The sequence below is a fragment of the Phaethon lepturus genome, unplaced genomic scaffold, assembly GCF_000687285.1.
Source record: "Phaethon lepturus isolate BGI_N335 unplaced genomic scaffold, ASM68728v1 scaffold9427, whole genome shotgun sequence".
In the NCBI taxonomy this organism is placed as follows: domain Eukaryota; kingdom Metazoa; phylum Chordata; class Aves; order Phaethontiformes; family Phaethontidae; genus Phaethon; species Phaethon lepturus.
The window spans coordinates 6,482-25,699 of record NW_010554012.1 but is presented as its reverse complement, the minus strand read 5'-3'; the positions used below and the strand labels follow the sequence as shown (position 1 = coordinate 25,699).

Sequence of the window (19,218 nt, the reverse complement as noted above, 5' to 3'; positions counted from 1 at the left end):
CAGTCTCATAATCTGAAGGTCGTGAGTTCGATCCTCACACGGGGCAAAAGCGGGCAGCTCTTTTTCTTCTTCAGCTCCCGCGGCCGCTCCGGCTGCCTCCCCGCGTTTTTACTTGCGACAGAACCATACCAAACTGCTCTCCAACCCGTCAGCTGTGTCGTTGCTGTCGTGATTTCCGAAGCTGAAGTTCCAGGGGAAGGGCCTGTGTCTCACTGTTGTGGTCTCTTGGGTACAATTTCCGCAAAGTATGTTGGTCAAAAGTGCCCCGCGGCAGAGGGTTTTCTGCAGCCATGGCCAGTGCCAGCCCGTTTCAACTTTTGGGGATAGGGCAATGGGCCCCGCTTCTGTGGTGGGCTGGGGGTGTGGGCAGGGCCAAGGGGTCCCCCAGAAGCAGGCAGGGACTTGGAGTGCTGCAGTGGCGGCATGGCCAGGCTCCAACCTGCGGGGAACACTCTGCGTTACGCAGTTACAGCTGTGACGACCCGTAAGAGTGTGCACATACGGCCCAAGGTGCTAGCCAAAAACCTGGTGTTTAATTTGTCCCTTTAAATATAGAAATAACCATATGTAAACTCTAAGAGAGTCAACAGAAAAAGGCAATTTTCTCATCTACTCCTCCCTCCCAGAGATGATCTTTGCCCGTTAAGTTTTTCTCCCTTTGAAAAGGAACGATGTCTCTTCCCTGCGCTCTGCTGCGGGCTGCGACGAGATTTCTATGGATCCCAGCCGCTACTAATGCGACTGTTTCTGGTTCCAGACCAGAGGATACTAACGTGAGGATAACCAAGTACCTCTGTGCATTTAGGTCTTCCTGTAATTAATGAGGAACAGGGAGGCTGCTCTCAGCCCCAGGTGACAAAGCGTTGCTGTCTACAGGTATCATCTGGGTCTGCCCCGCGCACGGTGCTTCGGCACCCACCGGGCAACACGAGCAGCCCCACTCTCATACTGCTGCTCCAAAGAGCGTCAGCAAAAGATCATGGGAAGCAGAACAAAGTAAGTTCCAGGTCCTCATACTTTTACACAGCCAAGCCTACTCCTGTATCAGCATTGTGTGCAGCAATTATGAAGGATTCACTTTGTTTTACTTTGCCTCATGCTTTTTTACTATAACCGCACATAGTGTTCTACTCGTGGGTCAAAAACATTAACCAGTGAAAATCAGCCTAGGAGCATGAAGAACAGTGTATTTACTTAGATCCTCTCTCCCCTTATTTCTTGTGAAAGGAACCTGCTAGTACATACAACAACTATGTGTATCTCCAGCAACAGAGGCTCCACAGCTTCTCTGGGCCTTGTTTTCAGTGTTTGGCTCTCAATGAAAAGGATTTTTTTCTCTAACTGCAAATTTCCCTGCTGCAACTTGTAGAATCCACTTTCATCACTGATAAAACCAACATTGTAACTGTGGTTAGTTTCTTCAAGTCATGGCATCCACCAGAACAAATCAAGTAAACAAATACTGCAAGTGTAACAACTTAATGGTAAAAAGTGAGTTTATTTTAAAAATAGCATTACGGTTACTAGGAAAATAATGAGAAGGTTACAAACCAAACACATTGTTCCAGTAGCATTTTATTTTTATATAAAAATATTTCCAAAGGCCTTTATAATAAACAATCTATGATCAGTCCTTAATCACACTATACATATTTAGTGTTTCACTGATTAATAATTTGGAAGTACAGCTGAGGTCCAGAGCAAACCATCTCAAGGTGTCCACTCTGTAGCTGAGAAAGGAGCTGGAGGATGTCTGGCTCGAGCCTGGGAGGTAAGCTTTTGTCTGAGCCGTCTGACTTCTGCCATCAGTTCCCTCTCTTGGCATGCCAGTTCTTCTCGTCTTCTGTCTAAAGACACTTAAGTACAAGAAACTCGGACTTAATATTACAACTAATTGTTTTCTGTAAATACTATGAATGCTTATTGGAAAACAGCGCTCTCTGGCATAGAAATGCTATGTTTTATTAGTGCCACTGTACGCACGACAGCCCTAAGACCTGTAAAAGCAAGTTCTTTGAAAGTGGTGCCTATGTTTTGTTACAGAGGTCAGATGCTGACGGGTCACCGTGGCGGGTCCATAGATACGTGTTTCCCCGTGCGTGCAGAGTTTTGTACGTAAGACAGATGCGATTTTAAAATGTGCTTTCACCAGCCACAGAGGCTAGGACAGCCCATAGGAAACGACTACAGACTAATCCTGACTACAACTCTCAGTAAGATTTTGATGAAAGACAAGTCCTGCATCTTCTCAACATCCCCAAATCATACATAACTATGAAGACAGAAAAAGCATAGGTAAAATGATCAGGTCAGAATGGGACTAAACTAGGCTGAGGTTTAATAGACCACTCTCATAATGTGACATGCTTCAGGCACTTCCTAGCTGTGCTGACCCTGGTAGCAAAGACTTTTTTTTCAGGTGTGAAATAGAATACAACAATAAACTGGTTTACTATCCACTAAACACCCTCACAACTAATGATGAGTCAATCGCACAATAAGGTGTTCCAGTAATGCTTCTGAAATTAAATATGAAAGAAAACAGAGTCCTAACGTAGAAACTTACTGTGTGATGATGACTCTGATGCAGACAAATCATTCAGACAGATGTTTCTAGACCTTGGCACCTGATGGAGTTCTACTCCTCTCTCTGCACATCCAGCCTTTAAATCACACAGTCTCTCTGTGGGAAACAGACAGAAGGATTCTTTGTAAACTAAAAGTGTTTACATTTCTAGTGAATTTTTCTAGCTTGAGGTGAAACGGTTTTTCTCCAGGAAGCAAAACTGGAACAATCACTCACTCCAGCTAATGGCAAGTACAATTTGCTCAGAATTAAAAGTCAATGTTTCTACTCTAATGGGTCAAAGCTATGCATCACTGCGTTTCATTTTAAGAAATTACAGCTCCACATGCTCCGTTTCTTCCTATATAATTAATGTTCTGACAAATGGGCCACTAAGATCATGTGGAATACAGCTACTCATACTTGCAGTTTTAGAAGGAGACACCCGTTTTAATAATTTGCAGTTGCAAATTACTCCATATTAAAAACATTACGTAAATAACGGCAAAGTCTGAAAAAGTTCGCCCAAAGCAATACTAATCACGAAATCTTAGCACTAATCACTAATCTTGTGCAAGCCTTGCAGAGATGGGGGAACAGGAGAAATATCTGCAAAAACACACAAATGCAGCATGTGAGAAAGATGTACTGGCCAATTCTGGAAGTGCATAAATGTTTTTTTTCCTGTGGACAAACACCTGGCAAAGTCAGGGTAGTGAGTTTGCTGTTCTTTACATTATTTGACCGAGAATTTCTAAGGGATGCGATTTTACGATTGGCTTAAGCTGATCTAAAAAAATGCCATTTATATTGCTGCATCTGATAGATATCAAATGGAGATTCCTTTCCGAGTCTGGCCTAATACATTGGTTTCATGAAAGAATACTGCCAAAAAGTACTTAGGTAAAGGAGTTAAGCTTAAGTTTATCCCTAATATTGGACACTTAGTTTGTATTCAGTTGTTGAATGCTTCATGCCAACATCCACGCAGAAGAACTACATTATCACCACATGCTCACCAAAATAGCCATCTTCTCTTTGCAGCTTTTCAGCCAGTTCTAATGCCTCATTCATTTTGTCTTCTAAAAACTGCTTCCTGCGCTCATCTGCAGCAGCAGCAGCCTTCTGCTCTTCCTCCAATTGAGCGTTTTTCTGTGTAACTTCTTCCCACTGTGCAACAGAGATATCAAATGTGTCTTCAACAGAAGTGTTGCAAGGAAAAGGCAACAAGTAAAACCATCTGGATTATTACAGATTACACCCTTAAATCAAAATATGTGTGTCGTGGTTTAGCCCCAGTCAGCAACTAAGCACCACGTAGCCGCTCGCTCACCTCCCCCCCCAAGGTGGGACAGGGAGGGAATTGGGAAAAAAAAATTTTGTGGGTAGAGATAAAAACAGTTTAACAGGACAGCAAAAGAAAAGGAAACAACAATGATAACAACAACAATAATAATATTACTGATAAAGGAATATATAAGAACAAGTGATGCCCAATGCAACAATTGCTCACCACCCACTGATCAACAGCTTGTCCCTCAGCAGCAATTTCCCCCCCTGGCCAAATCTCGTTTCTATACTGGGCATGACGTTATATGGTGGGGAATATCCCTTTGGCCAGTCTGGGTCAGCTGTCCTGGCTGTGCCCCCTCCCACCTTCTTCTGCCCCTCCCCACTGGCAGAGCATGGGCAGCTCAAAAGTCCTTGACTGAGTATAAGCACTACAACTGTACAGCAACAACTAAAAACATCAGTGTGTTATCAACATTACTCTCATATCAAATTCAAGACACTATACCAGCTATCAGGAAGAAAAAAACAACTCTATCCCAGCAAACACCAGGACAGTATGTTATTAAGCTGAGTGAATGTTTCTTTTTTGAAAAATTTCTCATTCAAACACCTTGGAGAAAGGCAAAAGTCTTGGGTCAAAAAAAAAAAACCAAACATGAGGAACTTAGAGAATTAGGAATAAGCTTTCCTAAGCCTAAAATATCTTCATCAATTTGCTCTAGTGCTTCCAGAAACTTCCAGTCAAAACAGGAAAGGAGATTCCTAACAAAATACTTCTTCAATACTTTTCAGTTTTATGCTTTACCATGTCATGGGCAGTTACATTTGTGCCAGTCCCACTTAGAAAAAGAAATAAAGAAAATACCTTTTTTTCTTCTGCTTTCCTCATGGCCTTCAGCAGTTCCGCTTCTTTCACCCTGTTGTCATGCAGGAGCTTGGCTATCTCTTCATAATGCTTCTCACGGTCCTGATCATCACGCCTTAATTTACGCAATGTTTGCAATCTCCAGTTGGTGTCAATGCGTTTCTGTTCTGCTCTGGCTAAATTTTCTTCAGCCACCTAATAAAACATCTTTCTTACCAGGAATCTGATTCCTCTATTTCAAGTACACAGCCTTACATACAGATAAGGTAAGATGAACTGAAGTGTTCTCCAGTATCACTTGTTAGACGTCCCTGCTGGGAGACTGTAGCTGCAGTGCCACTCCTCCACTCATTATAGCAGGCTGTCTCATCTATCAGGGCTTTCTTCTGCTTCTTCTTCATCCTTTTTACTCTTCCTTTACTGAGGGTCTGTCTTTGTTTTGTTATGTTTTGTGGTTTTGTGGTTTTTTCTAATCTTTTGGAATGAGGCATGAACTCTCTCCATTATTTTGGGGATTTTGCTTTCCTAGCATGGATTGAATATGATTTACAGGTGCAATAACATAATTGATACCTGGATGCCAATACTTCCACCCACATCCATCTGCTTCCAAAAATCAAAGGCTGTTTACAAAAATTCAGACCCATATGTTTATTTCTAGACAAAATATAAATGCAGATGACAAGCATATGGGCAGTGGGTTAGCTGCAACTATTTTTCCAACTGTGCAGTTACAAGTTCTGAGCTTGAAAATCTGAACAACTCCTAATGTCAAGCTACACACATTCATTACTCTGATCTAGAAGACAGCTTCTACAGCTGAATTTCCTGCCAAGTACTATCAACTGAAAGTTCCTTTGAGACTTACTTTTGTATTATTATGGTTACAAATAAAACATGTTCCTTAACAGGAGGATGACTTATTCTGAAAAAGCATTTCTGAGTCTTACGTGCCTTCTAAGTTCCGAGAGGTAAATAAAAGTTAATATTCATGGTAGGCCCAGAGAACTTCAGTATTATATAACTGTTGGACACTTCAGTCAGATTTTTGAAAAACCTCAAAACTTTAAACGTACCATCATGGTCTATTAATATAGAAATTAGCTTTCTTTAGTTCAAGTTAATATGAAAATACTTTCTAGTTAATTGCAATTAAAATACTAAAATTAACTAGTATTACTTGTACTTGTTAGCATACTAACTCTCCAAAACACATATTAAGATCCAATCATCTTACTATCTGAGCTTTCCGTTTTTCTTCTCCCTCTACTTCCATCAATCTCTGAACAAGATGATCTTCCAGATCCACCTTTCTTCGACAGGCATCCACCTCTTCTTGCATCTCCTTTGTAATTGCCTCTTGATCTTTGATTAGGTGCTGCCAAACACAGAAACATAAATTATTGTTGCTAAGCTACTAACCCACTCTTTAACATTTATTAACAATTAATTAAACTAGTATTTTAATATATTCACACATCTCATCCCACTACATATCATAACTGTCCAAGAAACCAATAGTCCCTGCGGTTTTATCCACTTGGAATTACACTAAGTCCGAGTCACTCCAGTGGTCTCGCAGGTTAATACTTGTGTAATTCCATTCCCTGGTTTACACTGGAGCATAAAACCAGAATTCCAACTTAAATGAATTAGGTTCATCATGAAAACATTCTGCACTTTTACAGCACATTTTAGCCAAAACCTCAAAACATTTCACAAATATAAATCATGTTTCATGGAACAGGGACTTATAATAAACACATCTGCAGCTTGAATGCTGAGATGATTTGCCAAAGTAGTACGAATCACCAGTAGATCTGGAAATAGAATTTTAACTCTCACCACCTTTTCTTCACATACGTGAGAGCACATTTACACAGTTTTCTGGAGAAGACATAACCCCTTCCCAGGCTTGCAGGAATCTGCTGAGCTGTGTCAGCAGGGTACTGAAGCAAAGTTAACATATGCGGCCATCTAAGCTTGAATATAGCCCCTCACGGACGGCAGTAAACCAGTCAGTTCAGGGCATGGGCAGGGAAAGCCCGTCTACACAGACTCTTGTGGGCAGACATATATCCTCCGTTAGTTAAATAATTGCTACCTTTCTAGCCTAAAGAGGATGATCACTGTAGAATTAGTTCCCTTAAACAGCTGACTACATGTACTGGAATACAAATGAGCTTAGCCTGGTTGGTGTTATGTAGCCACAATACAGCTGGCTGTGTATTTAATAAATAAATGCTAAAAGAAATTTAGCCCAGTTATGCTCAGCATAGGTTATCAAAGTCTATGGCCAAAAGTTTTAAAAAGCCAAATATAAGCATACGCACTTCAGAATGAAGGTTAGCTATCTGGATGTCCACTTCTGCTTGCATTGCATTGGATCTGTGGGTATGCAAGATGGGCACATGTAGCTGTGATTTCTAAACACTTACTATTTCTAACCAAAACGGACATTACTAAAGCCTTCCACTGGCAGCCTTGCTTTTCAGTCATTAATTATTTATGGTAATTAGCTCATATTTAACTTTAAACAGTATTATTGATTAAAACCCTTTATTACTGAATAGTGCTCTTTCTGAACTATAAGTCAGTCATTTGAGAAAGGTACTGCACATTCCCCACAAACCATCCATTCCTTTTTGTTTAATGATGTTGTTGGCAATTAGACGTTTTTCATCAACTACACCAGTCTGCTCCACTGTTCCCTCCGGAAAATGTAGATATATCTGAATACCACAGATGAAAAGGTGGGAGTTTCTGGGATGAGGAACATATTGTTATAGACTCATTTCTTATTTACACATTCCTCGCTTCTCTCAACCAGCTGAGCACACAGATAAACCCTGCAGCAACCAAATGATAACTCTGCACGGGAGAATAAAATGGGGAGGATGTGGGTATTTTCTCCCAGAAAAAACAGATAACAGTGAGTTCTGTGAATGCTTTTATCAACAGAGGGTTTATTCTAAAAAAGGTATCAGAGAGGCAAAGGGGAAAAAAAAAAAAAAGGGCCTCCTTTTTCCACACAAAGTCTGGTTGAATGAACACAACTAAATCTGAGAACTGCAAAGGAAGAACCATTAAACGTAAACATCTGTATAGTTTCCTAATAATTACTTGTTCAAGAAGCTGTCTTTGTGATTCAAGTTCCATCCGTCGTACTTCTACATCTTGAACAGTAGCAGCCGTTTCCTGCTCTCTCATGGATGCCTTCAGAAGAGAAACACATGAACATACAGTAAAGGAGAAATTCTTCTCCCTTAAAAAAATATCAAGAAGAATGTTGAAAATCCCAAGCCACACCCTACTTCTAAATTCTAGTTAACTTTCCGTCATACCATGAATAATGGAAAATATTGCATATCAACACAACAGGGCAAGGTGGAAGAGGCACGGGAATAGTTTTGCATCCAGCCAAGCACGTTAGGGAAATGTCAGGCTTGATCTAGCACTAATAACCTGCCAGATGCAGCTCCAAATCAAATGAGGAGTCTCTGAATCCAGAACCCTGTGGAGGACAGTACACAGATAGTGAAGTGGCCACTCTGCACCCTGCAAAACCTGTGCTGGGCTGGAGCTAACGAATCTTACAGTGCCCTGACTGCGGAAACAAACACCAGCTGCACTGCTCTCCGCAAAGTGTGGTGCTGAGACACAAGGAATGGCCCTGGAAAGACTCAATTTGTGCCCACTAGGTTCAAAAGCTTCCATTCTCAGCATCTGCATGCAACAGTCCTTGAGCTAGTAACATGGTGCAGAGCCTGGCTTGGCCAGAGGCTGCTGCGGAGCCTCTCAATCAATGGCAGAGTTAATTTGCAATCTGGACGTACAGCCCACAGACAGCTGAGAATTCATTAGTCCTTTAAGGAGCGCATTACATTTTTCAACACTGCCAATATACAGATGAATCTGGCTTTTCTCAGGAATTTTGCCAGTTAAAGCAAGCCAATGGAACACCGTAAGTGCCAAAAAAACCTGTTAAATTATGCATCTACCACTTAATGCAGTCCATCTCATGCTAAATACACCTCTGGGCTCACAAATCACAGTATATCAACTGAAATTTTACTTATGCATTTCTCCCTTGTTTATTTCCGCTAATAAACCTTCCAGAAAAGAACTGCTTGAGTAATACTCAGCCTTTCTTGCAATTTCATCATCAAGACGTTCCAGTTCCATTTGATGCTGATCTTGCTGGTATTTCAGGAAACGCCTTCTCGAAGCATCTAGAAATTGTAGTTCCTTTACTTTCAGTTCTCTTTTCACAGCAGCTAATCTTTAAAGCCAAAACAAACAGAAACAAGGGAACTTGTATATATGAAAGGTCAGCACCAAAGAGCACAAACTTGCACTGCAGTTATCCGTTAGTTACTATGAGCTCATCTCTAACTTACAAAGCTTAGGACAGTTGCTTTCATTCTTTTAAATTGTCTAGTTTTCATTTACAAGACAAAATTAAATTCACAGACACACAGACATCCTCTAATGGCAACGTCCCCAGTTAAGCTTTGAAGTCCTGTTCCCTGTTTCTGTTCTACTCTTATAAGCACTAGTTTACTATTGCAATGATCCAGAACTGGAAACTATTCCTTAGAATAACTGCTAATGCCTTGGTACCTATTTCTGCACAAAATTAGTCCTAAGTTTATTTAGAATATATCAAACTCTTTTGAGGAACAAAACCACAAACTCAGGAATTAGTCTGCAAAGAAAGGCTCACTGCTCTCTTTTAAAAAAAGAACTTACTGTGTAGGTTGCAGAAGTTTAAGAGAAGCACCTATAGACATGGCACTTAGGGACATGGTTTAGTGGTGGACTTGGTAGTGTCAAGTTAATGGTTGGACTTGATGATCTTAAGGGTCTTTTCCAACCTAAATGATTCTATGATTCTATGGTTACTTGTAGTTGATCTAAAAAACTACAGAGATGTTGAAATTCTCTTAAGCGTCACAACTGCAAAATGTACAAACTAACAGTTCAGCTTCAGTACTATCACAACTCTTTGCTCAGCAACTCATATATAAAGCAGTCTTTTTTCTAAATCCACTAGAAATACAAGAATGTGTACAGTCACTGATACTATAAGTGACTTTCATATTTGCAGTGTAAGTCTGCCCACAGTCTCAGTGTGCAAACACACAGCAATTGACTGCTTAAGAGCATTCACAATCCGAAGAGACCAGACAAAAGGCTGGGAGCTGAGACAAAAATACAAAGTGACTTGGCCTCTAATCTGCTGAATTCCCTCAGGCAAGGCAGTAATACAACCCAGATCACTTCATTCCCACACCAAAATCTGACCCACCAGACCACACTGTTTTCCCACATTACAATTTATAGAAATTAGTGGTTATTTCTCCTTTACTCATGGTTAAAAATGTAATAGCAGGATACAGTAGCCAGGCCCCTAATGCTTCTTATATTATAATACCTCTGCCTCTGTTCCGCCAGCTTCTCTTCTTCTTCCAGTAGTGTTTTTCGCCTCTGTTCTTCAGCTTCTCGAAGCGATTCCTGCTTTCGATACCAGGCTTCATCTTCTGCTTTCTGTTCCTGTGCTTTCGCTTCTAATTCATGTGCTAACTGTCTACATGGAAGGAGAGCACATGTTACTAATTCAAGCCAAGTATCAAGAAATTACTTGATTACTTAGAAATCAAAGACTGTACTAGCAGAGAACTGCTGAAATGAGATGTCATGAAAGATTATGGCATCCCCTTTATGTACTGATGAAGTACACGAGGAAGAGTTACAATACTGACTGTTAGAGACAACAGGGCATTTCAGACGAGTGCAGATATTTTCTTCTGTACATTCTTAACAAAAACTAGTTTCTAAAGGTGCCTTGGCACCATGGTACCCACTGATTTCAATAGCAAGCCAAGAACTCCTGGCCCTTCACAAAGTTGGACACTACAAGGTCAGCGGAGGCTTAGGCTCTGACTTATAAGCTTTCAAGTTTGAAGACTTGTGGCCCAGTATTTTCTGCAAATTAACAAACATTTTTTGTTTAACGTAAGACTGCCAATTTAACTTAAAAACGTGTCGAACCAAATAACTCTTAACCTTTACCAGCTATTTAAAGTCCTCCTCCTGAATCTTCTTAATTGTCTCTTTTCTCAGGCATACACATTACAACAGAAAAAGGCAATTGTGTCCACCGGTCCCTCCCAGTCTGATACTGTCTTCAACTTTCCCACTAATACCTCTCTCGTAAGTATTCAATTTCATCCTGTTTGATTCTCTCCCATTCCCGAGTTTGATAATCCACAATGAACTTCGGATATTTATTAAATACAGGGTACTGTCCTTTTGTAAGTGGTATGAAGCCATCAAGCATATGTTGTGGATGGATATCTAGTGGTGTAGCCTCCATAAGATGATAAGCTTCCTTAATCACAATGTTAATGTCCAGGTTGTTACGATGATGAAAGAAATACTGTAAGAGACATACTTCCATTTACATTCTACAAAAGATTAAGCAAGTTTTTAATATACCTATTTGCAAATAATTAGGTAAATTAGCAAGATTTATGTTCCAAAAGTTGATTTAAAAAGGGATCATTAAGTTAGCCTGACCAATTAGTTAAATATCACTGGCTCAAATGACTTGACCCAAACCTCTTCAAGTTGTGAAAGTATGCTCTGGTTCTTTTCCTTCTCTTCAAATGGCCATTTCAATAAGGGATCTGGAAAGCTAGGTGTGAATTTAGAGTGTCTAACTGCCCACACAGACACTCCTACCACTGGATAAACCTCCTTCGATTTTGGTGTTCAAACATGAAGTTTGGAAGTTCCTCTTCATGCAGGACTATTCTTCCTGTCAAAGATCTTATTCACCAAGAAAAATCTTTAAATTGGCTATTATTAAATGTAGCAATAATGTTGTCTGTCTGATGCCTGTCAAACTGACTGCTTCACAGGCACATTTTCAAGGTGGACCCCTTTTGTCTGCCTACAGAGAAGTTTTCATATGAAAAAACCTCCTCCTCCCATGTAAGGTTAAACATAAGGAAACATTTTCATTTACCTTCAAGAGAACATCAAATGCTACTGCCTAGTTTTGCAAATCTGAAAGCAAAATAATGAAACAACATGACAGAATGACTGTGTCTTGCCTCCACAGGCAGAAGTCCATACTAGATCCCCAAAACAGAATTGTTTTGTGGTTGATGAACTACTGACATTCACAAAACGGCTTTTAGTGGCATTAGAAAGCTTATGAAAGCTCTCGTTGCACGTAACTGCAGGAAATTGCTCAATATTTTACTCATTTATTGTGTATTTGTCATGTACTATATGATGGTGTTCAGAAATATGTAATAATATATTAATATGAAAATGAACCATCTGCTTCTAACCTCCATAACGACAGATACCATGTTTTATACGTCTCTGTAGGTACACTTTCATATGACTGACTTAAATATGAAGACATTTACCTCAAAATCTGCTGTTTGATTGCAGTGAAGCAAGGGAACTCTGGAACATATAATATAGGCAACAACAATAATTAGGAAGTACGAAGGATGGTTGGAGAAGATATTGTCAAAGACTTTCAGCCATTCTTCTCTTGTTAGAACCTCAGAGAACAGTGTTTCTAGAAGAGGCCATGCATAAACCTACATTATTTGGGAAAATGGACAAAATAATCTGTTAGTATAATTTTACCATTCCTTTAAAAAAAAAAAAGAAATTTCCTGCCTTATACCAAGAATCTATTGATTTATGAAAGAAACAGGAACTAAACCAGAATAGTTTTATCACCCTTTATAAACATTCAAAATTAATATGGGGTGATTATAAATAAATTTCTTATTTCACTGGATGTCCAAATCTTCTATTTAGATTTGTGAAGCTAAAATAATCTCTAATGATAAATAGGGTTTACAAAATTAATTTGTATTAACGAACATATAAATTAAGTAATTTTAATTTGTATTAAAACCTATGTCCACTTCAAAAAATAGTACATTTATAATTTGATGAGTATATTTTCAAGCAATGTGGACCTGAAACCAAAGGACTTCTAAGAACTACAGTAGCATGCATGTGAAATTATGATCATGGAAAAGGAAAAGCTGCAGGAAAGCAATGATATATTCTTTACACTCCCATATCATTCACTGTTATTTAATGAAAACTCCCTCACAAAGAATTATGTCAAAATAAAAGACTAGTGCACTATCATTCACTGCAGTGACATTTATATACAGAAGTTGGCTAGGATATTACCTGTGAAGTCACATTGTATTTTATTAAATGCTGAAGTAGTTCTTTGTCATGATGTGCCAACACATTTTCCATCATACTAAGGACATTAACCGGAGGATTGGGAAAATACTCAAACCAGTGCTGACAAAAATTAACTGAAAGAGACAAAAAGCCCAACACAATCCACTGTAATCCAGAGCGATAGACTCTTGACAACCTTAAGGTTTTGTTACAAAGCCTATGAATTTAAGAGGTAGCTTTAGGCAAGCAGAACCTATTTAAGATATTCCCATCTCTCCTCTTTCCTAGCATTTATTGCTAAACCATTCCCACAGTACACTGCTCTTCCAGCTGCACTGGCATGACTGTTTGTGTCAACACACTGTGAACCAGACTGGGGAACTAATCTGGCTCAAAAAAAAAAAAACAAAAATCTGTGTGCTGTGGGACTAAATGGTTGGAGGCAGATGGGAATATTTAAAACTGGTATTTCTGTCTCATGAAACTACAGCCTGTATCAAGTAATTTTTAACATACTAAGAATAATATCCATAACTTGGATACTTATTCACTAACAGCACTTGTTTGCAAAGTGGGTATGTATGCTTGGCAGCACATATCTTCTGTGAACCTAACAGCAGCTGCAACGACTAATTTAAGTGTAAAGCACTTCAATTTAGAATGTTTCTTCAGAAGACAGCCATAGCCAGCTTTCAGCCAAATGTCTAATTTTGAGTTACCACATGCTTAGGACAACTAAACACAGTAAAAACTTAAGAGAGATTATTCCCTTTTGACTGGGAGTGAGTGAGGGGGTGGGTCTGTGTGACTACTTGTGTCATGTCTCAGAGATTTTAATTATTGTGATATAATTATGCTAGATACATTTGTTTTTACTGATTAGACTTTACAAATACTGTTAAACTGCTAACTTTCTGCTAGAAACACTACAAAAGGAAGTCTAATATCTTGTTTTTATTTACAAGCAGGTATTTGTTTTAAGCATACAGTTGCCACATATTAACTCTTTGCAACACCTTTAGCAGAGAGCCTGGTGACCTCTTAGGAAATACCTCATTCATTTCATCAGGAAAAGCTCTTTTGCATGGGAAACCTTAAACATGTTGCAGCATATCTGAGTTTTTTAAATAGTTGCTTACCTACTACTGTAGCAACAACTTCAAAGCAGATCAGCTGATTGTTCTGGAATAATTTTACAAATGGGAATGCTAGCAAAGGAATATAAGGCGTCTCAGCAAAGATAGCAGACCAGTGAGCTAGAGCGGATAAGGTCCTATATGGAAAGACAAACAAAGGTGTAGAAAACATCAATCGAAACTAAACAAAAACCACAATATGCATTTTAGAACCACAACGTAGAAAGATTGTAAACCTCAAGATAGATGCAGGATTACATGAGTTATAAAAACAAAATTGCATAAGGGCACTACTATTTCATTTTAGAATTTTCCTTACAGATGATTCCAGCTACTGGATACATTTCAGATCACTAAATGAAATTAAAAATCTATAGTATTTAAATAAATATATATTTTACCTTTGTAAAACTCTCAGCAGTTTCCTACTTTTGATGGGATACTCATTTTGAATATTCACAAAAGCACCGTGGGTACCCTTATCTATTAGGCTGCTGAATGCTAAGTGGTTTTCAGGAAGTTGTAATAAGGAACGCCAAACAAACATCCTGCAATTAAAATGCAGACTTAGTCAAGCAACTTCTCTTTCATAGGCCAGTAAACACAAGCGATTTTATTTTGTGCAAGCATGAACACTCACACAAACATACCTGTACTTCGCTGGATATTCTCCAAATCCTCTCAATAAGGCCTGCAGACGTTTCTTGTTCAATCCACCTGGCAATTCGTTCTACAAAATTAGGAATCAACAATAAATGTAAGGATTTCTTTTTCATAATCTCTTTCCTTGCACTCTAACCGATGATAGTAGCTAAATACTGAAGTTCCTAACATAATACTAAAAAAAAAAAAAAAAAGTACTGCTATCTGTTATATTTGAACAACAAAAAAGATAATACAAAAGATCATTCATCCTCTACTGGACAAAGAACAGCTGCCATTAATTTCAGTCAGCAGAAAATCAGACCAAACTATGCAAAATACTGACAAAAGAAATAGATTATATTGTGACGAATGTTACAGGAGGATATAGATATAGGGGTGTGTGTATATATATATATGCACATGTGTGTATATATATGAGAATACATATACATATGAGATGCAAGATAAAGACAGAGAGAGAAGATGGCATAGTGATGATGGAAGGGAAATAAATGTAACAGTAATGCATCTTCTAAATAATTAACAAAACAATGAAATGGCTTCTAGGCAGACATTTTAGAGGTGACAGTTTGCTAGAAGGGAAGCAGATCAGATCCAGCAAATACCAAATGTGTCACAAGTTGCTTGAACAACTTCAGAAGTACCCCAAGCTGACTGGAGGCAGCTCTGGCTGTGTCACATAATACTGGAATATGGGCTAAACAGAGAGAGGGAATGGAACTAAAACTACCTCAATGCCCTCTCTGCTCAAACACCCAAGTGAATCAGTGCCTGAACTTACTCTTTGAAGTAAGTGGCTAAATATTTTGTTGCAATGAAATTTAAATGCCGCAGACTGGAGAACAAAGTATTTGTAACTTTTTCCTACCTCTTTATTTTCAAGTGATGTGTTCACTTGCAGTTTTAGCAATCTGGTTTGAATTTTGCTTCCTTTCGATTTCCAAGGCTGCTCTGACCTTCCTGAAGTCACTCTCATTGTCAGTTTATTTGCCTCTGATTTGCACTTGGACCAATCTTCTACTACTTTGAACATGGGTGGTGGATGCTAATATTAAGTGAAAATACCTGGGTTAACATCTTGCAAGACAGACTAAATAACACTATAATTTGACGTTTATTCTATTTTATATGCCATATTTTTGAGCTTGATGGCCATAGCAAGAAGAAGAGAGACACATTTATACCATAAATAAATATAGATGGATTGTATACTCCTGAATAAGTATGCCAGCGAATAAAACTGCTGTAACAAACTAGAAAGACTGTGGGAAGGTTTATGTAGCTTCCAAACCAACTAAAACATCATAGTATTACATTGGTTAGCAAACACTAAAATATAATTGGGATAGTATAAATGTGTATCACGTACTGTTCAGGTTATTTACTTTAGTGTGTTTCTCACAAAAAAATATTTTGCATTTCTATAGCACCAGATAAAAAGAATACAAAAGACCTTTACAAACTTTAATTAGTCTTCAGTGTCAGGGAGGTATTAATTGAATGCTAGAGATTGGGAAAGCAAGTAACAAAGTGGACATCCCAGTCACGTCAAACTGGCAGCAAAAGTGCAAATGGAATGCATGTGTGACATCTTTACACATCCTTCCTCAGCTCCAACTCCGTCATTACCTAAAGCTGGTTACTGTTTACTTCAAAGACATGGTGATTAAAGATATATGGAATTCTGGATTTAGAAACCTGACTCTCATTAATAAATTACTTTAATAAAATAAGAACAGGCATTTAGAATGTTTGTTATTTAGGAAGGATTAGGAGTATGATTGTGCCATAATGATGGATGCTGGTATCCAGTAACAAAGTAAGAACAACAAAATCACAGTAACAAAAACGCCATTGATGCCCACAGTTTAAGGCAGCATCAGTTGCAAAACATTTCCTATAGGAAATGGAACAGAAGCAGCACAATTATGGTGTTTCTACCTCCCCCTCAAAATGTCATTACAAAGAGAAACTGGTCCATACAAACTGCTGGAGAAAGAAATACCATCTCCCCCTCCTCCTAACACCAGAAACACAGTGATATATATACTTTAAAAACATCATATTACCTGGTAGGCTGGAGTAACTATGAACAGAACTCTACAAACCACTTTTTCTTTATTTGTAGTCTTAAATATGTCTGCAACACATGTCTGCAAACTACTGCTGATACAAAAGTTATGTAGACAAATACCAACTTTAATGAGATTTACTACTGTTTTAAGAAATATAAAACACTCTACCTTATTTCCTTCTTGAGTCAAAGCCTGGACACTGTATAAATTAAGGCTACCATTTTCCATTACTGATGCAATATACCGCCCATTGGGGCTAATCACTGCTGTACTTATTCCCTCTTCATGACTCCCAATGTCAAAAAGAAGTTTGCAGGTATCTATATTGATAAATCTCATAATATTATCTTGACTTAACACTCCAAGGACCTATAAGTTAAAAGGATTCATCAATTAATACTGTCATTGTAAAACAAAGAGAAATACCCAATACAGCAATGACATTGCACTAAGCTAAAAGGACAACTGAGCAAACATTTAGCCCAGTAACTTTCCTTTTGTATGGTATGGGTCTATATCCCCAGTGTCCCCCAAAAGCCCTCAAAAGTACATGTGTTGAACCAACTAACCAAATACTCCAGCCTTAAGCTTTGTGAAAAAACTGACCTGGTTGGAGCCCCCATCAAAACTGTCAGGGAGGAATTCCAAGTGACGGACAGCTCGTACTTTTGTAGGCATCTGGATTATTCTTATCAACTGCTTTGATTCTAAACACCATAAGTGAAGATGATTTGATTTTCCACCAGCTACAAAGATCCGGCCATCTCTGAATCACAGATGAGGTAAAGTTTCCATCAGAATACTATAATTTAAGTTAGTATTAGCTAAAGAGAGAGAGACCATACATTTCCTTCTATGCCCTCGAATAACTTTTGAATCTGTCATTATTCCTGTCATACCCTCCTGAAAGAGCAAAATCATAAAATTTGCTTTTGTAAAGGATACTTTAAACCTTAATCTAGTTTAAAATCAACTTCATTTCAGCTGCTATGGGACTGTAATAAAAACTGCTATTGATCCTTGCTGAAAGTATCAGTCACAGCAGAGTTCAAAGTATATAGTACATAGCTCAATACTTCCATAAAACATTACAGATACGGAAAGAAAACCCGTTTTAAAACTACAATTTTTGTAGTCCACCCTTAGCATCTTTAAAACAGCAATTTACCTGGTAACTGCAAAGACCTTATAAAGTAAAACAGAATCTTCTACAGGAGTTGGCAACCGGTATTTACAGTGAAGAGTATCAAATTCCCATGCAAAAACAGAATTATCTTTGAAACAGCTGAGGATGGTGTTACTCAGTGGAAGAAAAAAAACCTGGAAAAATATGGAAAAGAAAAATATGGAATATGTTGTCAAGGAAGTACCCTTTAAATTGGACCAAAGTGCATGGCAGAATAAAATACAGCAAGAAACCAGGACAGTATGGCTATTACTATAACTGTGTAACACAGCTGCAATGCAAGGCTTGGATCCCACAGGCAGCAGGTCCCCTTCCCTGTTAGAGCCTAGGCAGGCCCGCTCTCCCTTGCACTGGTTCAGAACTTCTTGTACCCTTTGCTCAGCCAGTTTAACTCACCAAAATGACACCAATCTATGTTATTTTTATGATTGTTAAACTGTCTTGTGGAGGTTTCTGATGAATTCCAGAGAGGACATGATATAAGTGGTGAGAACATGAACCCAGGAGCAGTACAGGATGGGAGACGTGAGATAGAACTGCTCACTCAGCAGCTGCTTGTTGCATCTTCTACAAACTAGCTTCAGCATTCAAATAGTACCAAGAGCCTGCAAATGCACTCCATGAAGCATTCAATCTTTAGACTTAAATTCCTTAGTTTTATGTACAACTATTAAAAGTAAAAAATATTGTAGAAAGTTTAGCAATGTATTCTCCAACTATGAAATGCAGGTTTTACTGTGAGGATGAATGAAGATAAAACAAAAGAGCTTGTAAATATATTTTTTCAATTATTCTGAAGGTATTTATTGTTTATAATAATCTCTTTCAGTAAGAAAAAAAAATGTGTTATTTCTATTTCTATATGTCATCAGATACATTCTTGCTTAATGACAAATTATTGGTTTAGATGAGAGGTTCTATTTTGGTAGCACCACATGCAGCTTCAGTAAATTCCCTATACCTATAATTTTGAAGGTTAAACTGAAAATGTTTTCTGGCATCTGAACACTGAAGGACTCACTGGCTGAGATTTACAGTCCGCGCTACGAAGTTCAGAGCTTTGGTCTGAATGGTCTCTTGGGACCTTGAAAATCTCTAAATCTGGATACATGAGATGGGATTCAACTTGCTGAATGTTAGTGACTGAAAGTTGGATGTTCAGGCCAAATTAGTCACTTGACAGTGAGCAGAAG

At 38.5% G+C, this 19,218-nt stretch overlaps 1 protein-coding gene across 1 annotated transcript in view; it reads right to left on the bottom strand.

Moving 5' to 3' along the window:
* Window positions 1–1,710: 1,710 nt before the first annotated feature.
* The window catches only part of TBC1D31 (TBC1 domain family, member 31), a gene marked incomplete at its 5' end in the record, with an annotated part of 22,365 nt that continues 4,857 nt past the window's right edge, over window positions 1,711–19,218 (bottom strand). The window contains 18 exons of the mRNA XM_010291687.1: window positions 1,711–1,856; window positions 2,567–2,683; window positions 3,586–3,736; window positions 4,725–4,919; window positions 5,962–6,102; window positions 7,848–7,940; window positions 8,871–9,006; window positions 10,162–10,314; window positions 10,934–11,166; window positions 12,170–12,349; window positions 12,963–13,096; window positions 14,102–14,235; window positions 14,500–14,646; window positions 14,749–14,828; window positions 15,633–15,809; window positions 17,008–17,208; window positions 17,446–17,605; window positions 18,008–18,159. Coding sequence (XP_010289989.1) covers window positions 1,711–1,856; window positions 2,567–2,683; window positions 3,586–3,736; window positions 4,725–4,919; window positions 5,962–6,102; window positions 7,848–7,940; window positions 8,871–9,006; window positions 10,162–10,314; window positions 10,934–11,166; window positions 12,170–12,349; window positions 12,963–13,096; window positions 14,102–14,235; window positions 14,500–14,646; window positions 14,749–14,828; window positions 15,633–15,809; window positions 17,008–17,208; window positions 17,446–17,605; window positions 18,008–18,159 — 2,730 coding nt within the window. The remainder of the gene's footprint in view (window positions 1,857–2,566; window positions 2,684–3,585; window positions 3,737–4,724; window positions 4,920–5,961; window positions 6,103–7,847; window positions 7,941–8,870; window positions 9,007–10,161; window positions 10,315–10,933; window positions 11,167–12,169; window positions 12,350–12,962; window positions 13,097–14,101; window positions 14,236–14,499; window positions 14,647–14,748; window positions 14,829–15,632; window positions 15,810–17,007; window positions 17,209–17,445; window positions 17,606–18,007; window positions 18,160–19,218) is intronic.